Consider the following 19,830-nt stretch of genomic DNA (forward strand, 5'->3'; position numbering starts at 1 on the left):
CACATGTTCATTTGTGATTACTTCCTGGAGAAAGATGAAATTTCACTTTATGCAACCAGGGTTAGTCAATTAGATAAAGATATACAAATATATATATATGATGTGGCTGTCAAAAAAAGCCAGTGCATAGGGGAGCAGAATTTTCCACCCTAAAATGTGTGTCTTTGGCCTATTAAAAAAAAAAAAAAGCCAATGAAACCTTAGGCTGCATTAAGGGAAATACGGAATCTGAACACTGAGGGAATAAACCTAACTTTATTTTTTTATTTTATTCTTTTTTGGCTGCACCGTGCGGCATGCAGGATCTTAGTTCCCTGACCAGGGATTGAACCTGTACCCCTGCAGTGGAAGCTCAGAGTCTTAACCACTGGACTGCCAGGGAAGTCCCAACCTAACTTTAATCTATACTAGTTAAACCCTATCTGGAGCACTAGATCCACTTAAGGCATACTTTTAAAAGGATATGGACAAACTTGGCACATGCAGAAGAAAAGGATCAGATTGGTGAAGGTACTCAAAGCCTTGTCACATGAAGACCAATAAAAAATTAGGGGACGTTTAGCAAGAAAAGAATGTTATAAAAAGATATATTGGTTTTCTTCAACTAGAGGAAAGGTCATGTGGAAGAGGAACAGACATTTCTTATACAGGGCTGCAAGGAACAGAACCAGACAAACAGACAAAAACTACAGTATGCATTTTGGGTCCATATGGCAAATCTTTCTTACTATCAGAGATAGAATGGACTCCCTCAGGACTATCACCTGCTTTGTCGCAGAAGGTAAGCACAAACTGGACAAGTGCTTGTTAAGCAGATAGAACACAGTGCCCAGCATCAAAGAGCTTGCTGTATCAGAATGCTTCAAAAGTCTTCAAGAGGTTCTCATACTTTAGTGTGCAAAAGAATGTACTGTTGTGCTTTCAACAATGCATATTCCCAGGCCATACCCATGGGTCCTGATTCCTAGGTCTGAGGTGAGCCCAAGAATGTGCATTTTTAATAAGCACTCTTGAGGAACCCCATACCAGGGTGATCTTGATGCAACTGGTCCCTGGAACACAATTTGAAATACACTACTTTAAACACTTCACCACCTATCTCACAACATGAACAGAAAAACTGTCACCACTCATTGCTTTCAACCGTTCCAAATGGTTATCTACCTAGCACTTGCAAAAAAGCAACTAAAATAAAAATAAACTATGATAATGATTTCATATATTGCATCTCCACATGTCTATTTGCCTTTTACAAATATTTCTTTAAGGAGTCAAACCCAGATCATAATAAATATTTCCTATATTTTTTTCCCTACAAATAACCTGGAATTATATATTATTAACAAAGCTAAATAAACAATAAGGAAAAAATAGATCACCCACCACTCCTTTTTCCACCACTTCCTTCAGTTTAGAGCGTGTCATTTTGGGCTCCTAAGAAGGGAAAATGAGAAGAAAACAGTCAATAAAAATCATCGAGTGATTCTTGAGTTTGCCCCCAACTGCCAAATTATTTACAAACGCCCAAGTGAGTTTGTAAACAACTCACTACACTTAGCCAGTTTACAGATAGTTCTGTTTCATGACATTGAAAGAACAATAAATACTCACAAACATTGGCATATCCTCCGTCTCACTGATGGCTGCTTTCATCATAGCGACTACATGTTCATTTGTGATTACTTCCTGGAGAAAGATGAAATTTCACTTTATGCAACAAAGGTGTATCATCTAGATAATACTCATCTCTCTGTAACTCTGCTAGATATATGTAGAGGATAAACGAGAGCTAGATACCCAAATGGTTTCAGATTAGGGTAAAGCAAGGCAACTGAAAGCAAAGAAGGAAGTTTTGGAGAGAAGCACACAGCTTCCAACAATGTAGCAAGCAAATGGACCAATCTCATTAGCTGATACTAACAGGAAGGGCTCAAAAAAAAAAAAATTCTCAGGTTAACTATCTGCTTAAGAGAAACAGTAATAAACAACAAAGGCTTTATAAATAGCTGTACTGTTACATAGCAAAGAAGAGTATTTGCATATGTGCAAAAGGACTGTAAACTGTTAACTGGGCATCTTCTAAGACACATTGACCCACAAGAGTAAATCCACTGTAAACATTATCATCTTCCATTATCTTTGAATATGCTAAACAATAAACAATCAAATCAGTGGAAGGAAGCAGAGCAACAGTTTATCTTCCCAATTAAGTTCTTTCACATGTGTTCACATTTCAAACCTGTGCTGAGTGCAAAGAGAAGGCTACCTTGAAATGTAAAATATTTTGCCACAGGGAACTCACAAAATTAGTAATTCACACACCAAGACTCAAGAGTTTCCTGAGAATTTTTATTTGCTCCCCATGAAAGAGTTCTATTCCCATTACACGGCTGCCCCCGTCTTACTCACGTGAAGGATGTTTCGCACGTTGACTGCTGTTAGGTTGTGCTGCTTGGCGCCGTCCTCTAAGGTGCGGTCAAGCATGTCATCCAGCTTCAGGTCACAAGCCAAAGTCCCTTCTTCTTGACCCTTTCCATCTCTTTTCCTCTTGGTACCCTTTTTCTTTTTTCGTCTTTTCTCGTTTTCTTCACTGTCTTGCTCTTCTGCAAATAAACCAAGAACATCACAAGAATCACCAAAGCAACTGCTCCCGGAACTTAACCCAAAAAGCCAACAGTAAAAGAAAAACACAGCTGTCTGGCCCTGGAAATCAAAGAAGACTAAGATATAACAGCGGTGGTAAAGGCAGATGTGGTAGTACTGTTGTAGTAAAAACACCTAACATTCACTGAATATTCCTTTTATGTCAGGCATTCTTCTACACACTTTATACATATTAATTCACTTACTCCTCATAACAACCCTATGAGGTAGGGACTATTATTTTTCCCACTGTACAGAGGAAGAAACTGAGGCAGAAAGATTAAGAAACTTTCCCAAGAGCTAATAATGACAAAGCCACGTTTTGAAGCCAAGCACTCTAGCTCTAGAACTCTGTCTTAATTATTACTCTATACTACCCAGATAATACATCAGAAACCCAGGGTTTATGTCCCAGATCTATAACTTAACTGGGTTGCCTTGGCAATAGTCTTATTTTTATCTTTTGTAAAATACAGATATCTTCCCATCAGGGATGCCATGCATATTAAGTGAAATAATATATATCAAAGTGCTTTATAACCAATGAAATATTATACAAATGTAATTTATCACTATTATTATACTACTGAGTCTAGAAAAGAAAAAAACAAGGAGCAAATCAATAAAAAAAATCCACTGATTAAAAAAGGGGGGAGGGGATGAAGTACCTCTATTCTACAAGAAAGGAGCACACATATAACCAGATAAAAGGAAAAGCTTCTTGATTATTAGAATCTGGTAAGTCTTGAAGTAGATTATCACGCAACACCAAAATGAGGTTCTCATCTCTCTGATACTTTTTGGTCTGCTACCGTCTGAAAACAAGGGATTAGAGAAGATTAACATCAAGACAACCTTCTTGGTTTAAAAAGATTTTATGACCTTCAAGCTGCACCCTGGCAATGTTTACTCAGTGAAAAATTATTAGTAATTTCAAACAATTGCTTTTGCACTTGTGAATATATATCAAGAATTCGATAAATGTTCGTAACTTTCAATCCAATCTTCTTCTTAAGGAAATAATTACACATGTAAAGACTAATCAAGTTATTCATTTCAACATTAATTATTTTAGCAAAAACATGGAAAACACCTAAATGTCAACTGAAGAAAAACACACAACCTAAAAGTTGCAAGTTGGTCCCTGCAAGTTGCAGGGACCTTACTGAGGACTACAGCCTGGGAGACAGCCTCTCAGATAGCTCTGAGGAACTGCTCCAAAGAGGTAAGGGAGAAGCCAGGATATATAGAAGTTTTCGCTGGAAAAAAAAAAAGACATGTAATTGAACATCAAAAGATTACTGCTAATCGCAAAAAAAGACATCTCGGGGCTTCCCTGGTGGCACAGTGGTTGAAAATCCACCTGCCAATGCAGGGGACACGGGTTCGAGCCCTGGTCTGGGAAGATCCCACATGCCGTGGAGCAGCTGGGCCTGTGAGCCACAACTACTGAGCCTGCGCGTCTGGAGCCTGTGCTCTGCAACAAGAGAGGCTGCAATAGTGAGAGGACCGCGCACCGCAATGAAGAGTGGTCCCCGCTTGCCGCAACTAGAGAAAGCCCTCGCACAGAAACGAAGACCCAACACAGCCAAAAATTAATAAATAAATTAATTAATAAAAAAAAAAGACATCTCAAGTTAATGATTTTAGTGCTTTTCTATGTAGAGGTAGATGCAAGAGTCTTGGCTCACTGAAGTTATTCCTTAGCTATGCATCTTAACTATCTAGGGCCAGTATCCTGTTTTTCTCCAACCTGAATTCCCCTCAGGGTGCACCCTTTAGGGTTGGGGTGGGGTGGGGGTATGGCTGCAGTGGCTGATGCCTTGACGGCAGGCGACATTCATTGTTTATTGAAAAGGTAGGCAACATTTTTTGTTTGCACAGCCAATATGAAAAAAATGGTTAAGTGAACACCGGTATACCATACACTGGACTGTAACTGACCCATTACAAATAGTCTTTTTAAGCAATTGATGGCAGGGGGACAAGTTAAAAATGTCTACAAAGAGTTTTTAATGATACAGAAAAAATTTTGATAATGATTTTTAAGTAAAAAAAAAAAAGTAGAATTCAAACATACACATCTTACATTTGTGTAACCTAAACAAAAAATGGGCTACCTTGAGGTACATCCCAACAAAGTGATAGATGCAAAAGAAATATAAAACTCTAGAATGCATCAGAAAAGTGACAAAGCTCTTTACTGATGGTCATTTGAGAAAGCAGCAAAAGGGGAATTACATAGCATAATACACAACGAAACTGTCTAAAAACCTTTGTACACATATCTTTTCCCAAAGTCTCTCTTCTCACCTCATTTACCCCTTTTCTCCATAAACTCCAAAACTCTTCTCTCTCTTCACCACTCTTGAATCTCCTCTCTTTGCTCCTCCCTTCCCTCTTGCATCCTTTCTCATGTAGACCAATCTAGCCAGTTCTTGGTTTCTGCCATCCACCTTTCCCTCCTCATCTTACCAGTGCTTAAACAATGACCTGGTAGTTGCAGAGCAAGAAAAGGATTTCTGACACCCAAAGAAGTTTTGATTCAGTTTCATATTCATATCCTATCATGTTGTTGGTAACACTGTCAATTGCAAAACTGACCCGGGGAAAAAAGTATGAAAGACACAAGTTAAAACTATTAATGTTATACTAGAAATAGTAAAGTGTGTTATTAACTAAAAATTAACCTAAATAAATAAAATCTTCCTTACAAAATTTAGATCTACAAAATGTAACAAAAATTCATAGAAGTGAAGACCAAAAAAAGGAAATTTACAATGGAAGCAGCTAAAATTAATAAAATTTTATACAGATAGTTGATGAGGAATCAAATTGTCCTTTAAAACAGTGCTTCTCAAACTCTCTGTGGCGAAAAACTAATCTTGTTTTTGACCAATCCACTGTAGACTCATACTTTTATAAGGTAAGAATATAGCCATAATGTCAAAGGTGACAACATTTCTAAAGTTTTATTCTCAGTTTCCATGAATTATTTTGTTTCAAACCAGTAACAAACAGTTCTCAAACTAGCACTGGTTTTCAGACCACACTTTGAGTAACACTGCTTTAAAATATACACTGAAAAACATTCAACCCCAATAAAAATACAACAAAGACAAACATAAAAAATAATTTTAAAGAATTGTGAAGAAAACTTATCACAAAATTAAAATGGAAATAACAAAATTCGCTGCAGAAAATATTTTTCAATGGAAAAAGCATTGGAGTTAGCATAATTCCCATTCAGAATGGCTCTCTTACAAACACAGAATCAAAGTAATCACTGTGGGGTTACACCATCTCATCTAATTACATCCCCCTAAATCACATCACACTTATTTCTCCTCTGATTTCTGATTTTAAGGCTGAGTTTAATAGGGAATGTGGGTCTATAAGGAAAACTGAATACATTCTAATACATTGCACAGACAATCCAAGAAAGAACAGATAATTCAGTTACATCTTACTCTGTTTTAGAACTAATCTATTATCTTACTTTTAAAATATTGGGATACCACTGACCCTAAGAATTCTAAAGAACTGAAATTTAAAAATTAAAAAAAGGAAAACAAAAACGACAGCAAAAAAAGCACTTCCCTGGCGGTCCAGTGGTTAAGATTCCGTGCTTCCACTGCAGGGGGCGCAGGTTCGATCCCTGGTCAGGGAACTAAGATCCCACATGTCACAGTGGCCGGCCAAAAATAAATAAATAAATAAAATTTAAAAATTAAAAAAAATTAAAAAAGGAAGCCACTCTATAAAAATCAGACTAGAAAAAAGAAGAAAATCTAATTTTTCCTTCTATGAGAGAGGTGGGATGTGGCTAAAAACAAGGTATTTGCTGAGAAGCACATTTAATGATGTAAGCAGTAAGTTGAAAGTAAATTTGCACTGTAAATGTACTGCAAAATGGATGATGTCAATAAAAACATGGGTGGGTTCTGTAGTATCTAAATCACCAAAGTCGCTTTGTTGTATGAAAATAGCTGCTTAACAGCCGTGTCAAAAACACACCCAGGACTTCTGGATCTGGCCACAGCAATGTATTTTTTTATCAGATGAAATCTTCCTGCCAAAAACAACTGTGAAACTATATAAAACTATAAAATTACACAAAAGCAGAATAAAATATATACAACAGTCTGAAGGCACTGGAGGACAACCCCTACAGAAATGATTTAAGGAGTTGTGATCCTTCAGAGAAGGGAAGCACATAAAGAGAATCCAAGCTGAAAGCAGTATTCTTGCTTTACTAAGAACCTAGAGATTAGAGCTGCTGAAGCAGCTGAGATTGAGGGATAAAATTCTGCAGAGGAGAAAACCAAGGAAAAATGAGCCCAAAAAGTCTCTGTTCAAACTCCTCTTAAAACTATGATTGAATCATGGGGAATTCCCAGGCAGTCCAGTGGTTAGGACTCTGCACTTCCACTGCAGGGGGCATGGGTTCAATCCCTGGTTGGGGAACTAAGATCACACTCCACAAGTGTTGGGAAGACAGAGGTTGTAGTTGAAGTCTTGAGAAGGAGGAAAAGTCTTCATAAACACTATAGCTTTTTTAGAAGTGTTGGAACCCCAGAAGAGCCACCACTAGGAATATAGACCACAATCTAGAAAGTTGAAACAAAATAGACTTAATATAGCATAAAACCAACCCTTAGCAGAATTTAAGTGACCCTCCAAAATTATCTGCCTACCTGAAGAAAACATAACCCTCTTTAGAGGAAGCTAACAATACCAACGCCTCTAGAATTTTTCATTCACAATGTCCAGCATCCAATCAAAAATTACAGCAAGAACCAAGATGCCAAAACACTAGGGGGTGGGGGAGGACGAAAAAAAAAAAAAAAAAAAGACCTATGGGTGAATCAGATATTGGAAAAAGGATTTTTAAATAATTATGATTAACACATTCAAGAAAATAAAGGATGGAGAATTTCACATAGAATCCATAGTGCTAAACTGGCATGAAAAATTTAATAGATAAGACACTGCGAAACAGAGAATTAGTGAACTAGACTACAGAACAGCAGAAACTGATGCATGGAGGAAAAAAGAAAAGAATATAAAGAAAAAACAATACACATGGGACATGGTGAAAAGACCTAACATACATGTAACTGGAATACCAGAAGAAAAGAAGGAGAACAGGACAGAAATGATATCTAAAAAAAATATTGACAAGGATTTTTTTAACTGATAAAATATCAAATCTCATATTCAAGCAGGTCTACAAGCCCTAAGCAGATAAAAACAGAAAACCCAAGTAGACACATAATAGTCAAATGCTGCTGGAAAACCAGAACAGAGAAAATCTTAGAAGCAGAAGAAAAAAAGACAAATTATCAAAGTAACAACAAAACTGATAACTGAATTTGCAACAGAAACAATGGAAACCAAAATATAACAGAATGCATCTTAAAGTTCTGGGGGGGAAAGAACAACCTAAAATTCTATACACAGTGAAAATAATTTTTAAAAATGAAGGCAAAACTAAGATTTTTTTTCCAGACAACAAAATCTGAGATAATTCATTGACAGGAGACCAGGTCTGCAAGAAATAGTAAAGGTAATTCTTCAAGATGAAAAAAATGACCCAAGATGAAGGCAAAGTGAAGAACTTCAGGATGAATCAAGACATAAGAAAGGTTACTATGTGATAAATATAAATCAATATTGACTGGTTAAGACAGTAACAATAATAATGTCTTGTGGGGTTTAAACAAATGAAGAAGTAAAATACAATATCAATAACACAAAAGGCAGGAGGTAGATATATAAAGTAAAACTGTTTGTAAAGTTCTTAACTGGTTTGGGAAGTGGTAAAAGTGCTAATTTAAGGTTAGATTTATAGTAATTTCAAAGAATGCCTATTAATATATAGGGTAACATGTAAAAGAAAAATAAAAGAATGCAAAACCTAAAAGCTAATAAAGAAAAGTAAAAGCCCCTTGATTAATCCAAAAGAAGGAAAGGAGAAATAAAGGAACCAAAAAACAAATAGGAAAATAGAAAATTATATCAGAAATTACATTAAATATAAATGAAGTGTACACTCTAATTAACAGACAAAGATGTTTCAGACCAGGTTTTTGTTGTTTTTTTTTTAACTCTATGCTATTTATAAGAGAATACACTTTAAATATAAAAACACAAAAATGGGGACTTCCCTGGTGGTGCAGTGGTTAAGAATCTGCCTGCCAATGCAGGGGACACAGATTTGATCCCTGGTCCAGGAAGATCCCACATTGCCGCGGAGCAACTAAGCCCGTGCCGCCACAACTACTGAGTCTGCGCTCTAGAGCCCGCGAGCCACAACTACTGAAGCCTGCGCGCCTAGAGTCTGTGCTTCGCAACAAGAGAAGCCACCGCAATGAGAAGCCCACACCCACTGCAATGAAGAGTAGCCCCCGCTCTCTGCAACTAGAGAAAGCCCCCATGCAGCAACGAAGACCCAACACAGCCAAAAATAAATAATCAAGAAATAAATTTACATAAAAAAGACACAAAAAAGGTTGAAAGCAAACAATGTAAACACTTATACCATGTACACATAATATCAAATACAAAGCAGACTTTAAGGCAAGAATATAAAGAAAGAGATAAAAAAGGAACATTTCATGCTGAGTCAATTCAACAGAAAGACATAACAATTCTAAATTTCTGTGCACCTGATAAATACAGCTTAAATATATAAAACAAAAGTTGAAAGGGGAAAAAAAAGGAGAAGAAGCCACAATCACAGTTGGAGATTTTAACAAATGTCAATCAGTAACACATGACAGCAGACAAAAAAAATCAGTAAAGATATAAAAGATCTGAACAACATTAGCAAAACTGACCTCACAGACATATACAGGACATGTACTCGACTCAAATGACATGTATAAAACACCCACTAAATATGTATTCTTTTAACAGCACATGAACAGACCATAAGCTAAGTGACTCAAGAATTTTCAAAGGTCAGGAATCATATACAATATGCTTTTTGACCACAATGGAATTAAACTAGAAATCAATAAAGAAATTTTAACTAGAAAGATCCTCAAACGTTTAGAAATTAAGCAACATAATCTCTAAATAATTCATGGGTCAAGAAGAAGTCATAATGGATATTAAAATATTTTAAGATGAATGAAAACAAAAGTATGACATATCAAAATTTCAGAATGCAGCTACAGCAATGCTAGAGGGGCAAATTTTAACTTTAAATGTATATATTAGAAAAAAAAAGATTCAAAATCTTACTAGAAGCTAAAAAGAACAAATCAAATCCAAGGTAGATTGTAGGAAGGAAATAATAAAGAACAGAAATTCAATTAAATAGAAAAAAAAAAGTCAAGAAAGCCAAAAGTTGGTTCTTTAAAAGATTAACTGATAAACCTCTAGACAAACTTATCAACAAAAAAAAAAGACACAAATAAAAAGAGGACTCACTAAAATTAGAACTAAAAAAGACGACCTCATTAAAAATCTTAGGACATGCCAAAATAAACATTACAAGCAACTTTATATCAATAAATTTAACAATTTAGAGAAATGTACAAATTCCTTGAAAAACACAACTTACCAAAACTGACACAAAAAGAAACAGAATCTAAATAATCCTATAATTATTAAAAAATTTAATCCAAAACTTAAAAGGCTTTTGACAAAGAAACTCCAGGCCTAGACAGCGTCCTTGGTGAATGGTTTACAAAAACATTTAAGAAAGAAATAACACCAGTCTTAAACAAACTCTTCCAGAGAATAGATAATGATGAAAATTTTCCCAATTCATTTTATAAGGTCAGTATAACCCTAATACCAACACATGAAAAGACCTTATAAGAAATGAAAATTAAAGCCAGTTATCTCCCATAAACAAAGAAACAAAAACCTTAAACAATATATTAGAAAATCTAATACATCATGACCAAATAGGTTTACCCCAGAAATGCTAGTTTGCCTTAACATTCAAAAACCCACTCAATGTATGTTATTAGGCATATGTACCTGAAAACAGAGTTTTTAAAATATGTAGAACTAGGGACTTCCCTGGCAGTCCAGTGGTTAAGGCTCCACACTTCCACTGCAGGGGCTCAGGTTTGATCCCTGTTTGGGGGGAACTAAGATCTGGCATGCCATGTGGCACAGCTAAAAAATTTTAAATAAATAAAAATAAAAACAATAAAAATAAAACAAATAAATAAAATATGTAGAGCTAAAACTGACAAAACTGAAAAATATAGGACAAATCCACAATTAAAGTTGGAGACTTCAATATGCCTTTCTCAATAATTGACAGAATAGACCAAAACAAAAAGAATTTGTAAAAATAAATAAGACTCGAACAATGCTGTCAACCAACTTGACCTAATTGACATTTACAGAACAGTGTATCTTAAACAACAGAATACATATGCTTTTCAATACACATGGAGAGCTACCAATAAAGATTATATTGGGGGCCATAAAATAAACCTCAATAAATATAAAAGTACTGAAATCATACAAAGTATGATTGAACTCAAGGGAATTAAATTAGAAATCAGTAACAAAATGATAGCTGGACAGTCTCCAAATATTTGGAAGTGAAAAAAACACACTTCTAAAAAGTTATGGTGGATTTTTTGTTTTTGCTGTTATAAGCCATATGGTACTCTATAACTATAAAAATTACATTTTAAAAAACCAGGTTCTGACACTGAACATAGAATAGGACTCTAATCCTGTACAGAAAACCTGAATGTGTGTGTCTCCCCAAAATTAACTTGAATGTGTGTCCCCCCAAAATTCATACGTTGGAAGCCTTACCCTGGCATGGTTGTATTGGAGATGTGTCCTCTAAGCAGTAATTAAGGTTAAATGAGTCCATAAGGGTGAATCCCTGATCCTATAGGATTAGTGTCCTTATAGAAGAGGTATCAGAAAGCTCACTCCCTCTCTCTCCACACACATGCACCAAGAAAGGCCATGTGAGGTCACAGTGAGAAGGTGGGTGTCTACAGTCAGGAGGAAAGCTCTCAAAGAAACTGAATTTACCAGCACCCTAATATTGTAATTCCCAGACTCCAGAACTGTGAGAAAATAAATTTCTGTTGTTTAAACACACACACACACACACACACACACACACACCACACCTCTTTTCTTTTTTTGGCCACACTGCATGGCAAGCAGAACTTCCCTGACCAGGGATTGAACCTGCACCCCCTGCAGTGGAAGCGCGGGGTCTTAACCACTGGACCACCAGGGAAGCCCCACACACACTTCTAAATAACCCATGGGTCAAAAAAGATATCCCAAGAGAAATTAGAAAATACTGTCAACTGAAGTTGATGAACTGCAATATATCAAAATTTGTGGGGCATAGCTAGCACAGTGCTTAAAGGGAAATTGATACATACTATAGTATTATTAGAAAATAAAGTCTCAAATCCATGACCTAAGCTCCCACTTAAAGAAACTAGAAAAAGACCAAATTAAATCCAAAGCAAAGAGACAGAAGAAAATAATAGACAACAGCAAAAACCAGTAAAATAGAAAACAGAAAAATAGAGAAATTAATGAAACCAAAAGCTTGTTCTTTGAAAAACCTCTAGCCAGAATGATTAAGAGAAAGACATAAATTACGAGTGTGAGGAATAAAAGAACAGACATCATTACAGAGCCCACAGACATTAAAAAGATGACAAAGGAATATTATGAAAAACTTTATGCCAATAAATTCAACAACTTGGATAGAACAAATACCTGAAAAGATACCAACTGTCAAAGCTCACTCAAGAACAAAGAGATAACTGAATAGCCCTTTATCTGTTAAAGAATTGAAATTCATAGTTAAAAAATATCCTACAAAGAAAACTCCAGGCCCAGATGGCTCACTGGTGCATTCAACAAAACATTTAAGGAAGAAATAAAACCAATTCACAAACTCTTCAAAAAAAAAACAAAAACAAAAAAACACAAAGAAAAGGAAAGAACACTTCCCAACCCATTGTATGAGGTCAGTATTACCCTAATACCAAAACCAAAGACAATTACAAGAAAAGAAAACTACAGGGGCTTCCCTGGTGGCGCAGTGGTTAAGGATCTGCCTGCCAATGCAGGGGACACGAGTTTGATCCCTGGTTCGGGAAGATCCCACATGCCACTAAGCCACTACTGAGCCTGCGCTCTAGAGCCCATGAGCCACAACTACTCAAGCCCGCGAGCCCCAACTACTGAAGCCTGTGTGCCACAACTACTGAAGCCCACGTGCCTAGAGCCCGTGCTCCACAACAAGAGAAGCCACTGCAATGAGAAGCCCGCGCACCCAATGAAGAGAAGCCCCTGCTCGCCTCAACTGGAGAAACCCCGCGCGCAGCAACAAAGACCCAACACAGCCAATAAATAAATAAATATATATATTAAAAAAAAAAAAACTACAGACAACCACAGACGCAAAAATCCTTAACAAAATATTAGCAAATCAAATCCAGCAAAACAAAAAAAAAAAATACCTATATCATGATCAAAAGGGTCGATTTATCACTGAAATGCAAAAATGCTTTGAAATTTGAAAATCAATCAATATAATTCACCATATCGACAGACTAAAAGCAAAAACGAAAACAAAAGATAATCTCAATAGATGTAGAAAAAGCTTTTCACAAAATCCAACATCAGTTCATGATAAAAACTCTCCACAACTAGGAATAGTAGAGAACTTCCTCAATCTGATAAACAATAGTTATAAACCAACAAATTCTGCTTAGTGGTGAAAAAATTGAGTGTATTTCCCCTAAGAGATCAGGAAACAAAGGAAAACATGCCCACTCTCACTACTTCTCTTCAACACCTGTACTGAATGTCCTAGCCAGTGCATAATAAGATGGGGGCTTGATGGACGGAGAGGAGAAGAGAGAGGGAGAGGAAGGAAGAGAGAGGAAGGAATGGAAAGGAAGAAAGAAAAGACACACAAATTGGAAATGAAGGGAAAAAAACTCCTTATTGTAGATGACAATTATCTATGTGAGAAATCCCTCGGGACTTCCCTGTAGTCCAGCGGTTAGATGCTGCACTCCCAATGCAGGGGGCACAGGTTCGAACCCTGGTCAGGGAACCAAGATCCCACATGCCGCATGGCGCAGCCAAAACAAAAAAAAGACAGCAACTTTCCCAAATTGATCAAAAGCTTCATTATCGGTCAATATGCCAGCAAGTATTTTTGAAGAAAATGACAAGCCAATCCTAAAATTTACATGGAAATGCAAAGTACCTAGAATAGCCCAATGACCTTGTTTAAAAAAAAAAGTTGGAAGACACAGACTACCTGATTTCAAGACTGCGATATTGGTGAAAGGTCAAATACAGAGACCAATGGAAAAGAAGAGAGAGTCCATGAATGACCCACACAAATAGTGACTTTTTCACATAGATATAAAGGTAATTTAATGGAGAAAGAAATCTTTTCAACAAATAGTGCTGAAACAACTGGACATCCATAGGTAAAAAAAGAATCTCAAATATACCTCCCACATTATACAATAATTAACTCAGGTGCCAGAACTCAAAAGATCCTGCATACCGCAACGAAAATCCCGCCTGCCGCAACGAAAATCCCGCCTGCTGCAACTAAGACCTGGCGCAGCGAAATAAATAAATAAATATATTTTTTAATTAACTCAAAATGGATCACATACACCTATACGTAATGTGTAAAACTACAACTTCTAGAAGAAAACAGGAAAAAAAACTTTGTGGCCTTGGATTAGGCAAAGGTTCCTTGATACGACACAAAAGCATAATCCGTAAAAGCAAAACCTGGGACTTCCCTGGTGGTCCAGTAGTTAAGAGTCCGGCTCCGAATGCAAGGGACGTGGGTTCAATCCCTGGTTGGGGAACTAAGATCCCACATGCTGAGGGGCAACTAAGCCTGCGTGCTCTAGAGCCTGCACGCCACAACGAAAGAAGCCCGCGTGCCACAACAAAGATCCTGCGTGTCGCAACTAAGACCCGAAGCAGCCAAATAAATAAATAAATAAAATTTCAAAAAACAAACAAACAAAAAACTTGAAGTAGCTCCTCATGGCTAATGCTGAAACAATTCGGGCAAAGTAAATAATGATAACATGGCACTGTAACTCAAATAATAAAACATCCATGAGTCCACACTCATATAAAAACTGAATAAATAAATGAGGGAGAAGAGACTGCTCTTCTTTACAGAAAAATTCCAGTTAATAAATGTAAAAGGAACAACAGAAATAAAAAATCACCATTATATGGGCTTCCCTGGTGGCGCAGTGGTTGAGAATCTGCCTGCCAATGCAGGGGACACGGGTTCGAGCCCTGGTCTGGGAAGATCCCACATGCCGCGGAGCAACTGGGCCCGTGAGCCACAACTACTGAGCCTGCGCGTCTGGAGCCTGTGCTCCGCAACAAGAGAGGCCACGATAGTGAGAGGCCCGCGCACCGCGATGAAGAGTGGCCCCCCCCGCTTGCCACAACTAGAGGAAGCCCTCGCACAGAAACGAAGACCCAACACAGCCATAAATAAATAAATAAATTAAATAAACCCCCAAAAAAAGTAAAAAAAAAAAAAAAAATCACCATTATAATTGTTGCAGGTGATCTACCAATGGAGGCTAAAATTAGGGGGGGAACATCTGAAGAGAAAAAGGATATATGCATAGTTTCAAAGTATCTCATGCAAGATATGTAGTAATTATGAATGGAATATAGACAAACAACAGAATAACGAACAAACATTTCACCAAAAAATATCTACAAATGGCCAATAAATACATGAAAATATGCTTTATATCATTATTCATTAGGGAAATGCAAGTTAACACAAGGAAATACACCTAGCAGAACAGACAGAATTAAGAAGTCTGTTAACTGCTGGCAAGGATGTGGATCAACTGTAAATCTCATACATTCCTGCTGGGAATGTAAAATGGTACAGCTACTCTGGAAAACAGTTTAGCAGTTTCATATAAAGTTAAACATATATTTACTGTAAGACCCAGCAACGTCACTCCTAGTTATTACCCCGAGAAAAATGAAAACGTATGTCTATCAAAGAACTAGGGATTTCCCTGGTGGTGCAGTGGTTAAGAATCTGCCTGCCCAAAGAATATACAAATCAATTTTCACTGCAAAGTAAAGGAGCTGTACAGTGGAGGATTACTGGACTGAATGTCAATATTATGACATAGTATGAGTGTGTTTCATGTTCGGTAATTGCAATCATTGTTGCTTTTGTTGTGGTCATCCATGTACAATGCTTGGTGTCAGTCTATTTATCTCTTGTAAAAATAAAATACAGTGTGTGTGTGGGGGGAAAAAAAAAAAACAAAAAAACAACACCAAGAGCCATTAAAAAAAAAAAGAAAGTAAACCCTAAGAGTGCTCAACACAAGGAAAAAAATTTTTTTTCTGTTTCTTTAATGTTAATGTATATGAGATGTTGGATGTTCAATAAACAACTTACTGTGATTAAAAAAAAAAGAATCTGCCTGCCAATGCGCCTTCCTGCTCCAGGAAGATCCCACATGCCGTGGATCAACTAAACCTGTGCACCACAACTACTGAGCCCACGTGCCACAACTACTGAAGCCCGCATGCCTACAGCCCATACTCTGCAACAAGAGAAGCCACTGCAGTGAGAAGCCCACACACAGCAATGAAGACCCAATGCAAACAAAAATAAATAAATAAAATACAAATAAATTTATTTTTAAAAAAAAGAATTATATGTGGGGACTTCCCTGGCGGTCCAGTGGTTAAGACTCCACACTCCCAACACAGGGGGCACTGGTTCGATCCGTGGTCGGGGAACTAAAATCCCATATGCCACGTGGGGTAGCCCAAAAAAAGAAAAAAAAAAAAAGAACTACATGTGAAGGTTTATAGCAGCTTTAGTCATAACAGGCAAAAACTAGAAAGAACCCAAATGTCCATCAGCTGGTGAACAGAGAAACAAATTGTGGTATGTCTATACAATAGAATACTACTCAGCAATGAAGAACAAACATGAATTAATCTCAAAAGCATTACATGAAGTGAAAGATACGGGATGCACACAACACTGTAAATCAACTATACCTCAATAAAAATTTTAAAAGATACCAGATGCAAAAGGTTACATACAGGGCTTCCCTGGTGGCACAGTGGTTGAGAATCTGCCTGCCAATGCAGGGGACACGGGTTCGAGCCCTGGTCCGGGAAGATCCCACATGCCACGGAGCAACTAAGCCCATGCGCCACAACTACTGAGCCTGCGCTCTACAGCCCGCGAGCCACAACTACTGAGCCCTCATCCCACAACTACTGAAGCCCATGCACCTAGAGCCCGTGCTCCACAACAAGAGAAGCCACAGCAATGAGAAGCCCACACACCACAACGAAGAGCAGCCCCGCTCGGTGCAACTAGAGAAAGCTCGCACACAGCAACGAAGACCCAGTGCAGCCCAAAATAAATAATAATAAATAAAATAAATTTAAAAATATATATATACATATATATATAAAATGTTTCAAAAAAACTTTAAGGAGGCCTAATCCTATGACCTAGCAATTCCACACAACAAAAATTAGGCATATATGTTCACCAAAAGATCTACAGTAGAATGTTCACAGCAGCACCATTCAGAGTAGCCTACAACTGGTAAGTATTCACTCATTAAGAGTTGAATTAATAAAGAAAATACAGACTATTCTAACAACAGAATGCTATATCGTAATGAAAATGAACAATCTACAAGTACATGCAACAATGTGGACCAACTTCATAAACATAATGTTGAGTGGGAAAAGGCAGTCAAAAAACATATTCATATTTCACATAAAGTACAAAACAGGTGAACTAATCTGTGCTGCTAGAAGTCAAGATAATGGTTACCCATGGGTGGGTGTCAGTAATAAATGAAAGGAAGGACTTCTGGATACTAGTAATACTATTTCTTGATCTGGCTGCTGGTTACATGGGTGTATTCAATCTTTGAAAATTCAGTGAACTTGGATACCTTGGGATATGTGCAGTTTTCTGCATATTATACTTCAATAAAGAGGATTTTTTTTTAAAGAAAAGAAAAGAAAGCCTACCCATTGGAATAAAGAGTCCACCATCCTCTATCTCTTCCTCAGCTTGGTGAGCTAGAGTCCTGAGTGGCTTTTCTTGAGGAGAGGCACAGACATCTGGCTGAGATGATTTCCTAGGCTGGGCTGCTGGTTTTGCAGAGGGACTGTCTGATGGTAATGAAGGCATCTCCCCTCCAGAATGCATTTGAGATTTTCCTGGAAGAATCACAAATATTGCTCCACACTTTGTCCATTCTCAATTATACTCTTGTAGAAATCAGCATCTTGTTATAAAGTCCTTTTTAGTTAGATAACTTCATTAATGATGCATTTACTATACAGGCATTCCTCTCTCTTAAAGACAGTATCCTAAGAAAAATATTGAAATCAAAGCTCAGGTCCAATTTACTCATCTGTAATGTCAGGGAATTGAACTAGGTAATCGCTAAGGTCTTTCTAGTTCTAATATGCATTTTTTTTCCCTATGAAAAACTCATATTCATAATTGTAGGGTGGGGGGAGGTATATTCCTGGTAACAAAGGGACATTTTATATAGATGACCATTAACACCACATTTAATCAACTATAAATGATATAGGACTTCCCTGGTGGCTCAGTGCTTAAGAATCCACCTGCCAATGCAGGGGACGTGGGTTCGAGCCCTGGTCCGGGAAGATCCCACATGCCGCGGAGCAACTAGGCCCATGTGCCACAACTACTGAGCCTCCACTCTAGAGCCTACGAGCTACAACTACTGAGCCCGCACGCCACAATTACTGAAGCCCGTGCACCTAGAGTCCGTGCTCCGCAACAAGAGAAGCCACCGCAATGAGAAGCTCATGCACCGCGGCAAAGAATAGCCCTCGCTCTCCGCAACTAGGGAAAAGCCCGCGTGCAGCAACGAAGACCCAATGCAGCCAAAAATAAATAAATAAATTTTTTTTAAAGATATACATTATAAAATGTCCTGAACTTTCTGACTCTGTAAGATCAATCTTACAAAGCATTAGAGTAAAAATCACCATAACATTATAAATACATGGTTATACAGTTCATTAGACAACTTTCTCCTTTCCTCACCTCAACTCTTTTTTGTTTGTTTGTTTGTTTTTTTGGCTGAGCCGCATGGGTTGTGGGATCTTAGTTCTCCAACCAAGGATGGAACTCAGGGCCCCGGCAGTGAGAGTGCTGAGTCCTAACCACTGGACTGCCAGGGAATTCCCTCCTCACCTCAACTCTTAAAGAGTGCTACCTTTCTTTCCATTTTTCGTGAGCGGCATTAAAAAGACAAAGAAACATTCATTCAATATCAAAAGCAAACATTAGAATCAAGCTGTCATAGGAACAAGAATACATAGAGGCTTGTGTATACACAGAAGATCTACAGAATATACACAAGGCATTGTTAAATAGTGATTGCTTCTGAGAACTTGGAAAACAAGAGGACAAAGTGAAAGGGTACCTAACTTTTCCCTGTGTACTTTCTGCATTTAGGAACTTTTTTTCCATGTTTGTGTATTACATAGTTGAAAAAAATTGTTTTTCAAAAAGAGATCAAGTTATTTGTTACTGAGCCCCATTCAAAACAGATAATACTTTTTTAGACTGTTATCCCATCAACATTAGCAGTTTCAACTGGTATACACAAGATTTTTAATTGGAGGACACCCTGTCAACAAAGAAAAAAAGCCTTTATTTCAACTAAAGTATGAATGAATCCTTAATTCTATTTACTCTCAATCTTACTTCCTTTACTTCAGGAGCCCATGATTAATTCACAATGTCAAAAAGGCTAAAAGCTGTAGCTTTAATAGAGACTGTACAACGAGTTGAATTCTAAATCCAACAAATCAAAAGTTCCTCTCGGGGGCTTCCCTGGTGGTGAAGTGGCTGAGAGTCTGCCTGCCAATGCAGGGGACACGGGTTCGAGCCCTGGTCTGGGAGGATCCCACATGCCACGGAGCAACTGGGCCCGTGAGCCACAACTACCGAGCCTGCGCGTCTGGAGCCTGTGCTCCGCAACAAGAGTGGCCGCGATAGTGAGAAGCCCGCGCACTGCGATGAAGAGTGGCCCCCGCTCGCCGCAACTGGAGAAAGCCCTCGCACAGAAACGAAGACCCAACACAGCCAAA

At 37.6% G+C, this 19,830-nt stretch overlaps 1 protein-coding gene across 7 annotated transcripts in view; it reads right to left on the reverse strand.

The window, feature by feature from the left end:
• GON4L (gon-4 like) overlaps window positions 1-19,830 on the reverse strand; it is a 90,790-nt gene that overhangs the window by 62,260 nt on the left and 8,700 nt on the right. For 6 of the 7 annotated variants that reach the window (XM_036847942.1, XM_036847935.1, XM_036847982.1 and 3 more), the window contains 4 exons: window positions 17,722-17,913; window positions 2,410-2,603; window positions 1,612-1,686; window positions 1,384-1,434 (listed from right to left, as the gene is read on the reverse strand). In XM_036847942.1, coding sequence (XP_036703837.1) covers window positions 1,384-1,434; window positions 1,612-1,686; window positions 2,410-2,603; window positions 17,722-17,913 — 512 coding nt within the window. The remainder of the gene's footprint in view (window positions 1-1,383; window positions 1,435-1,611; window positions 1,687-2,409; window positions 2,604-17,721; window positions 17,914-19,830) is intronic. The other variant, XM_036847966.1, reaches the window with a different exon arrangement.

Source organism: Balaenoptera musculus, chromosome 1 (genome assembly GCF_009873245.2).
Source record: "Balaenoptera musculus isolate JJ_BM4_2016_0621 chromosome 1, mBalMus1.pri.v3, whole genome shotgun sequence".
NCBI classification, from domain to species: Eukaryota; Metazoa; Chordata; class Mammalia; order Artiodactyla; family Balaenopteridae; genus Balaenoptera; species Balaenoptera musculus.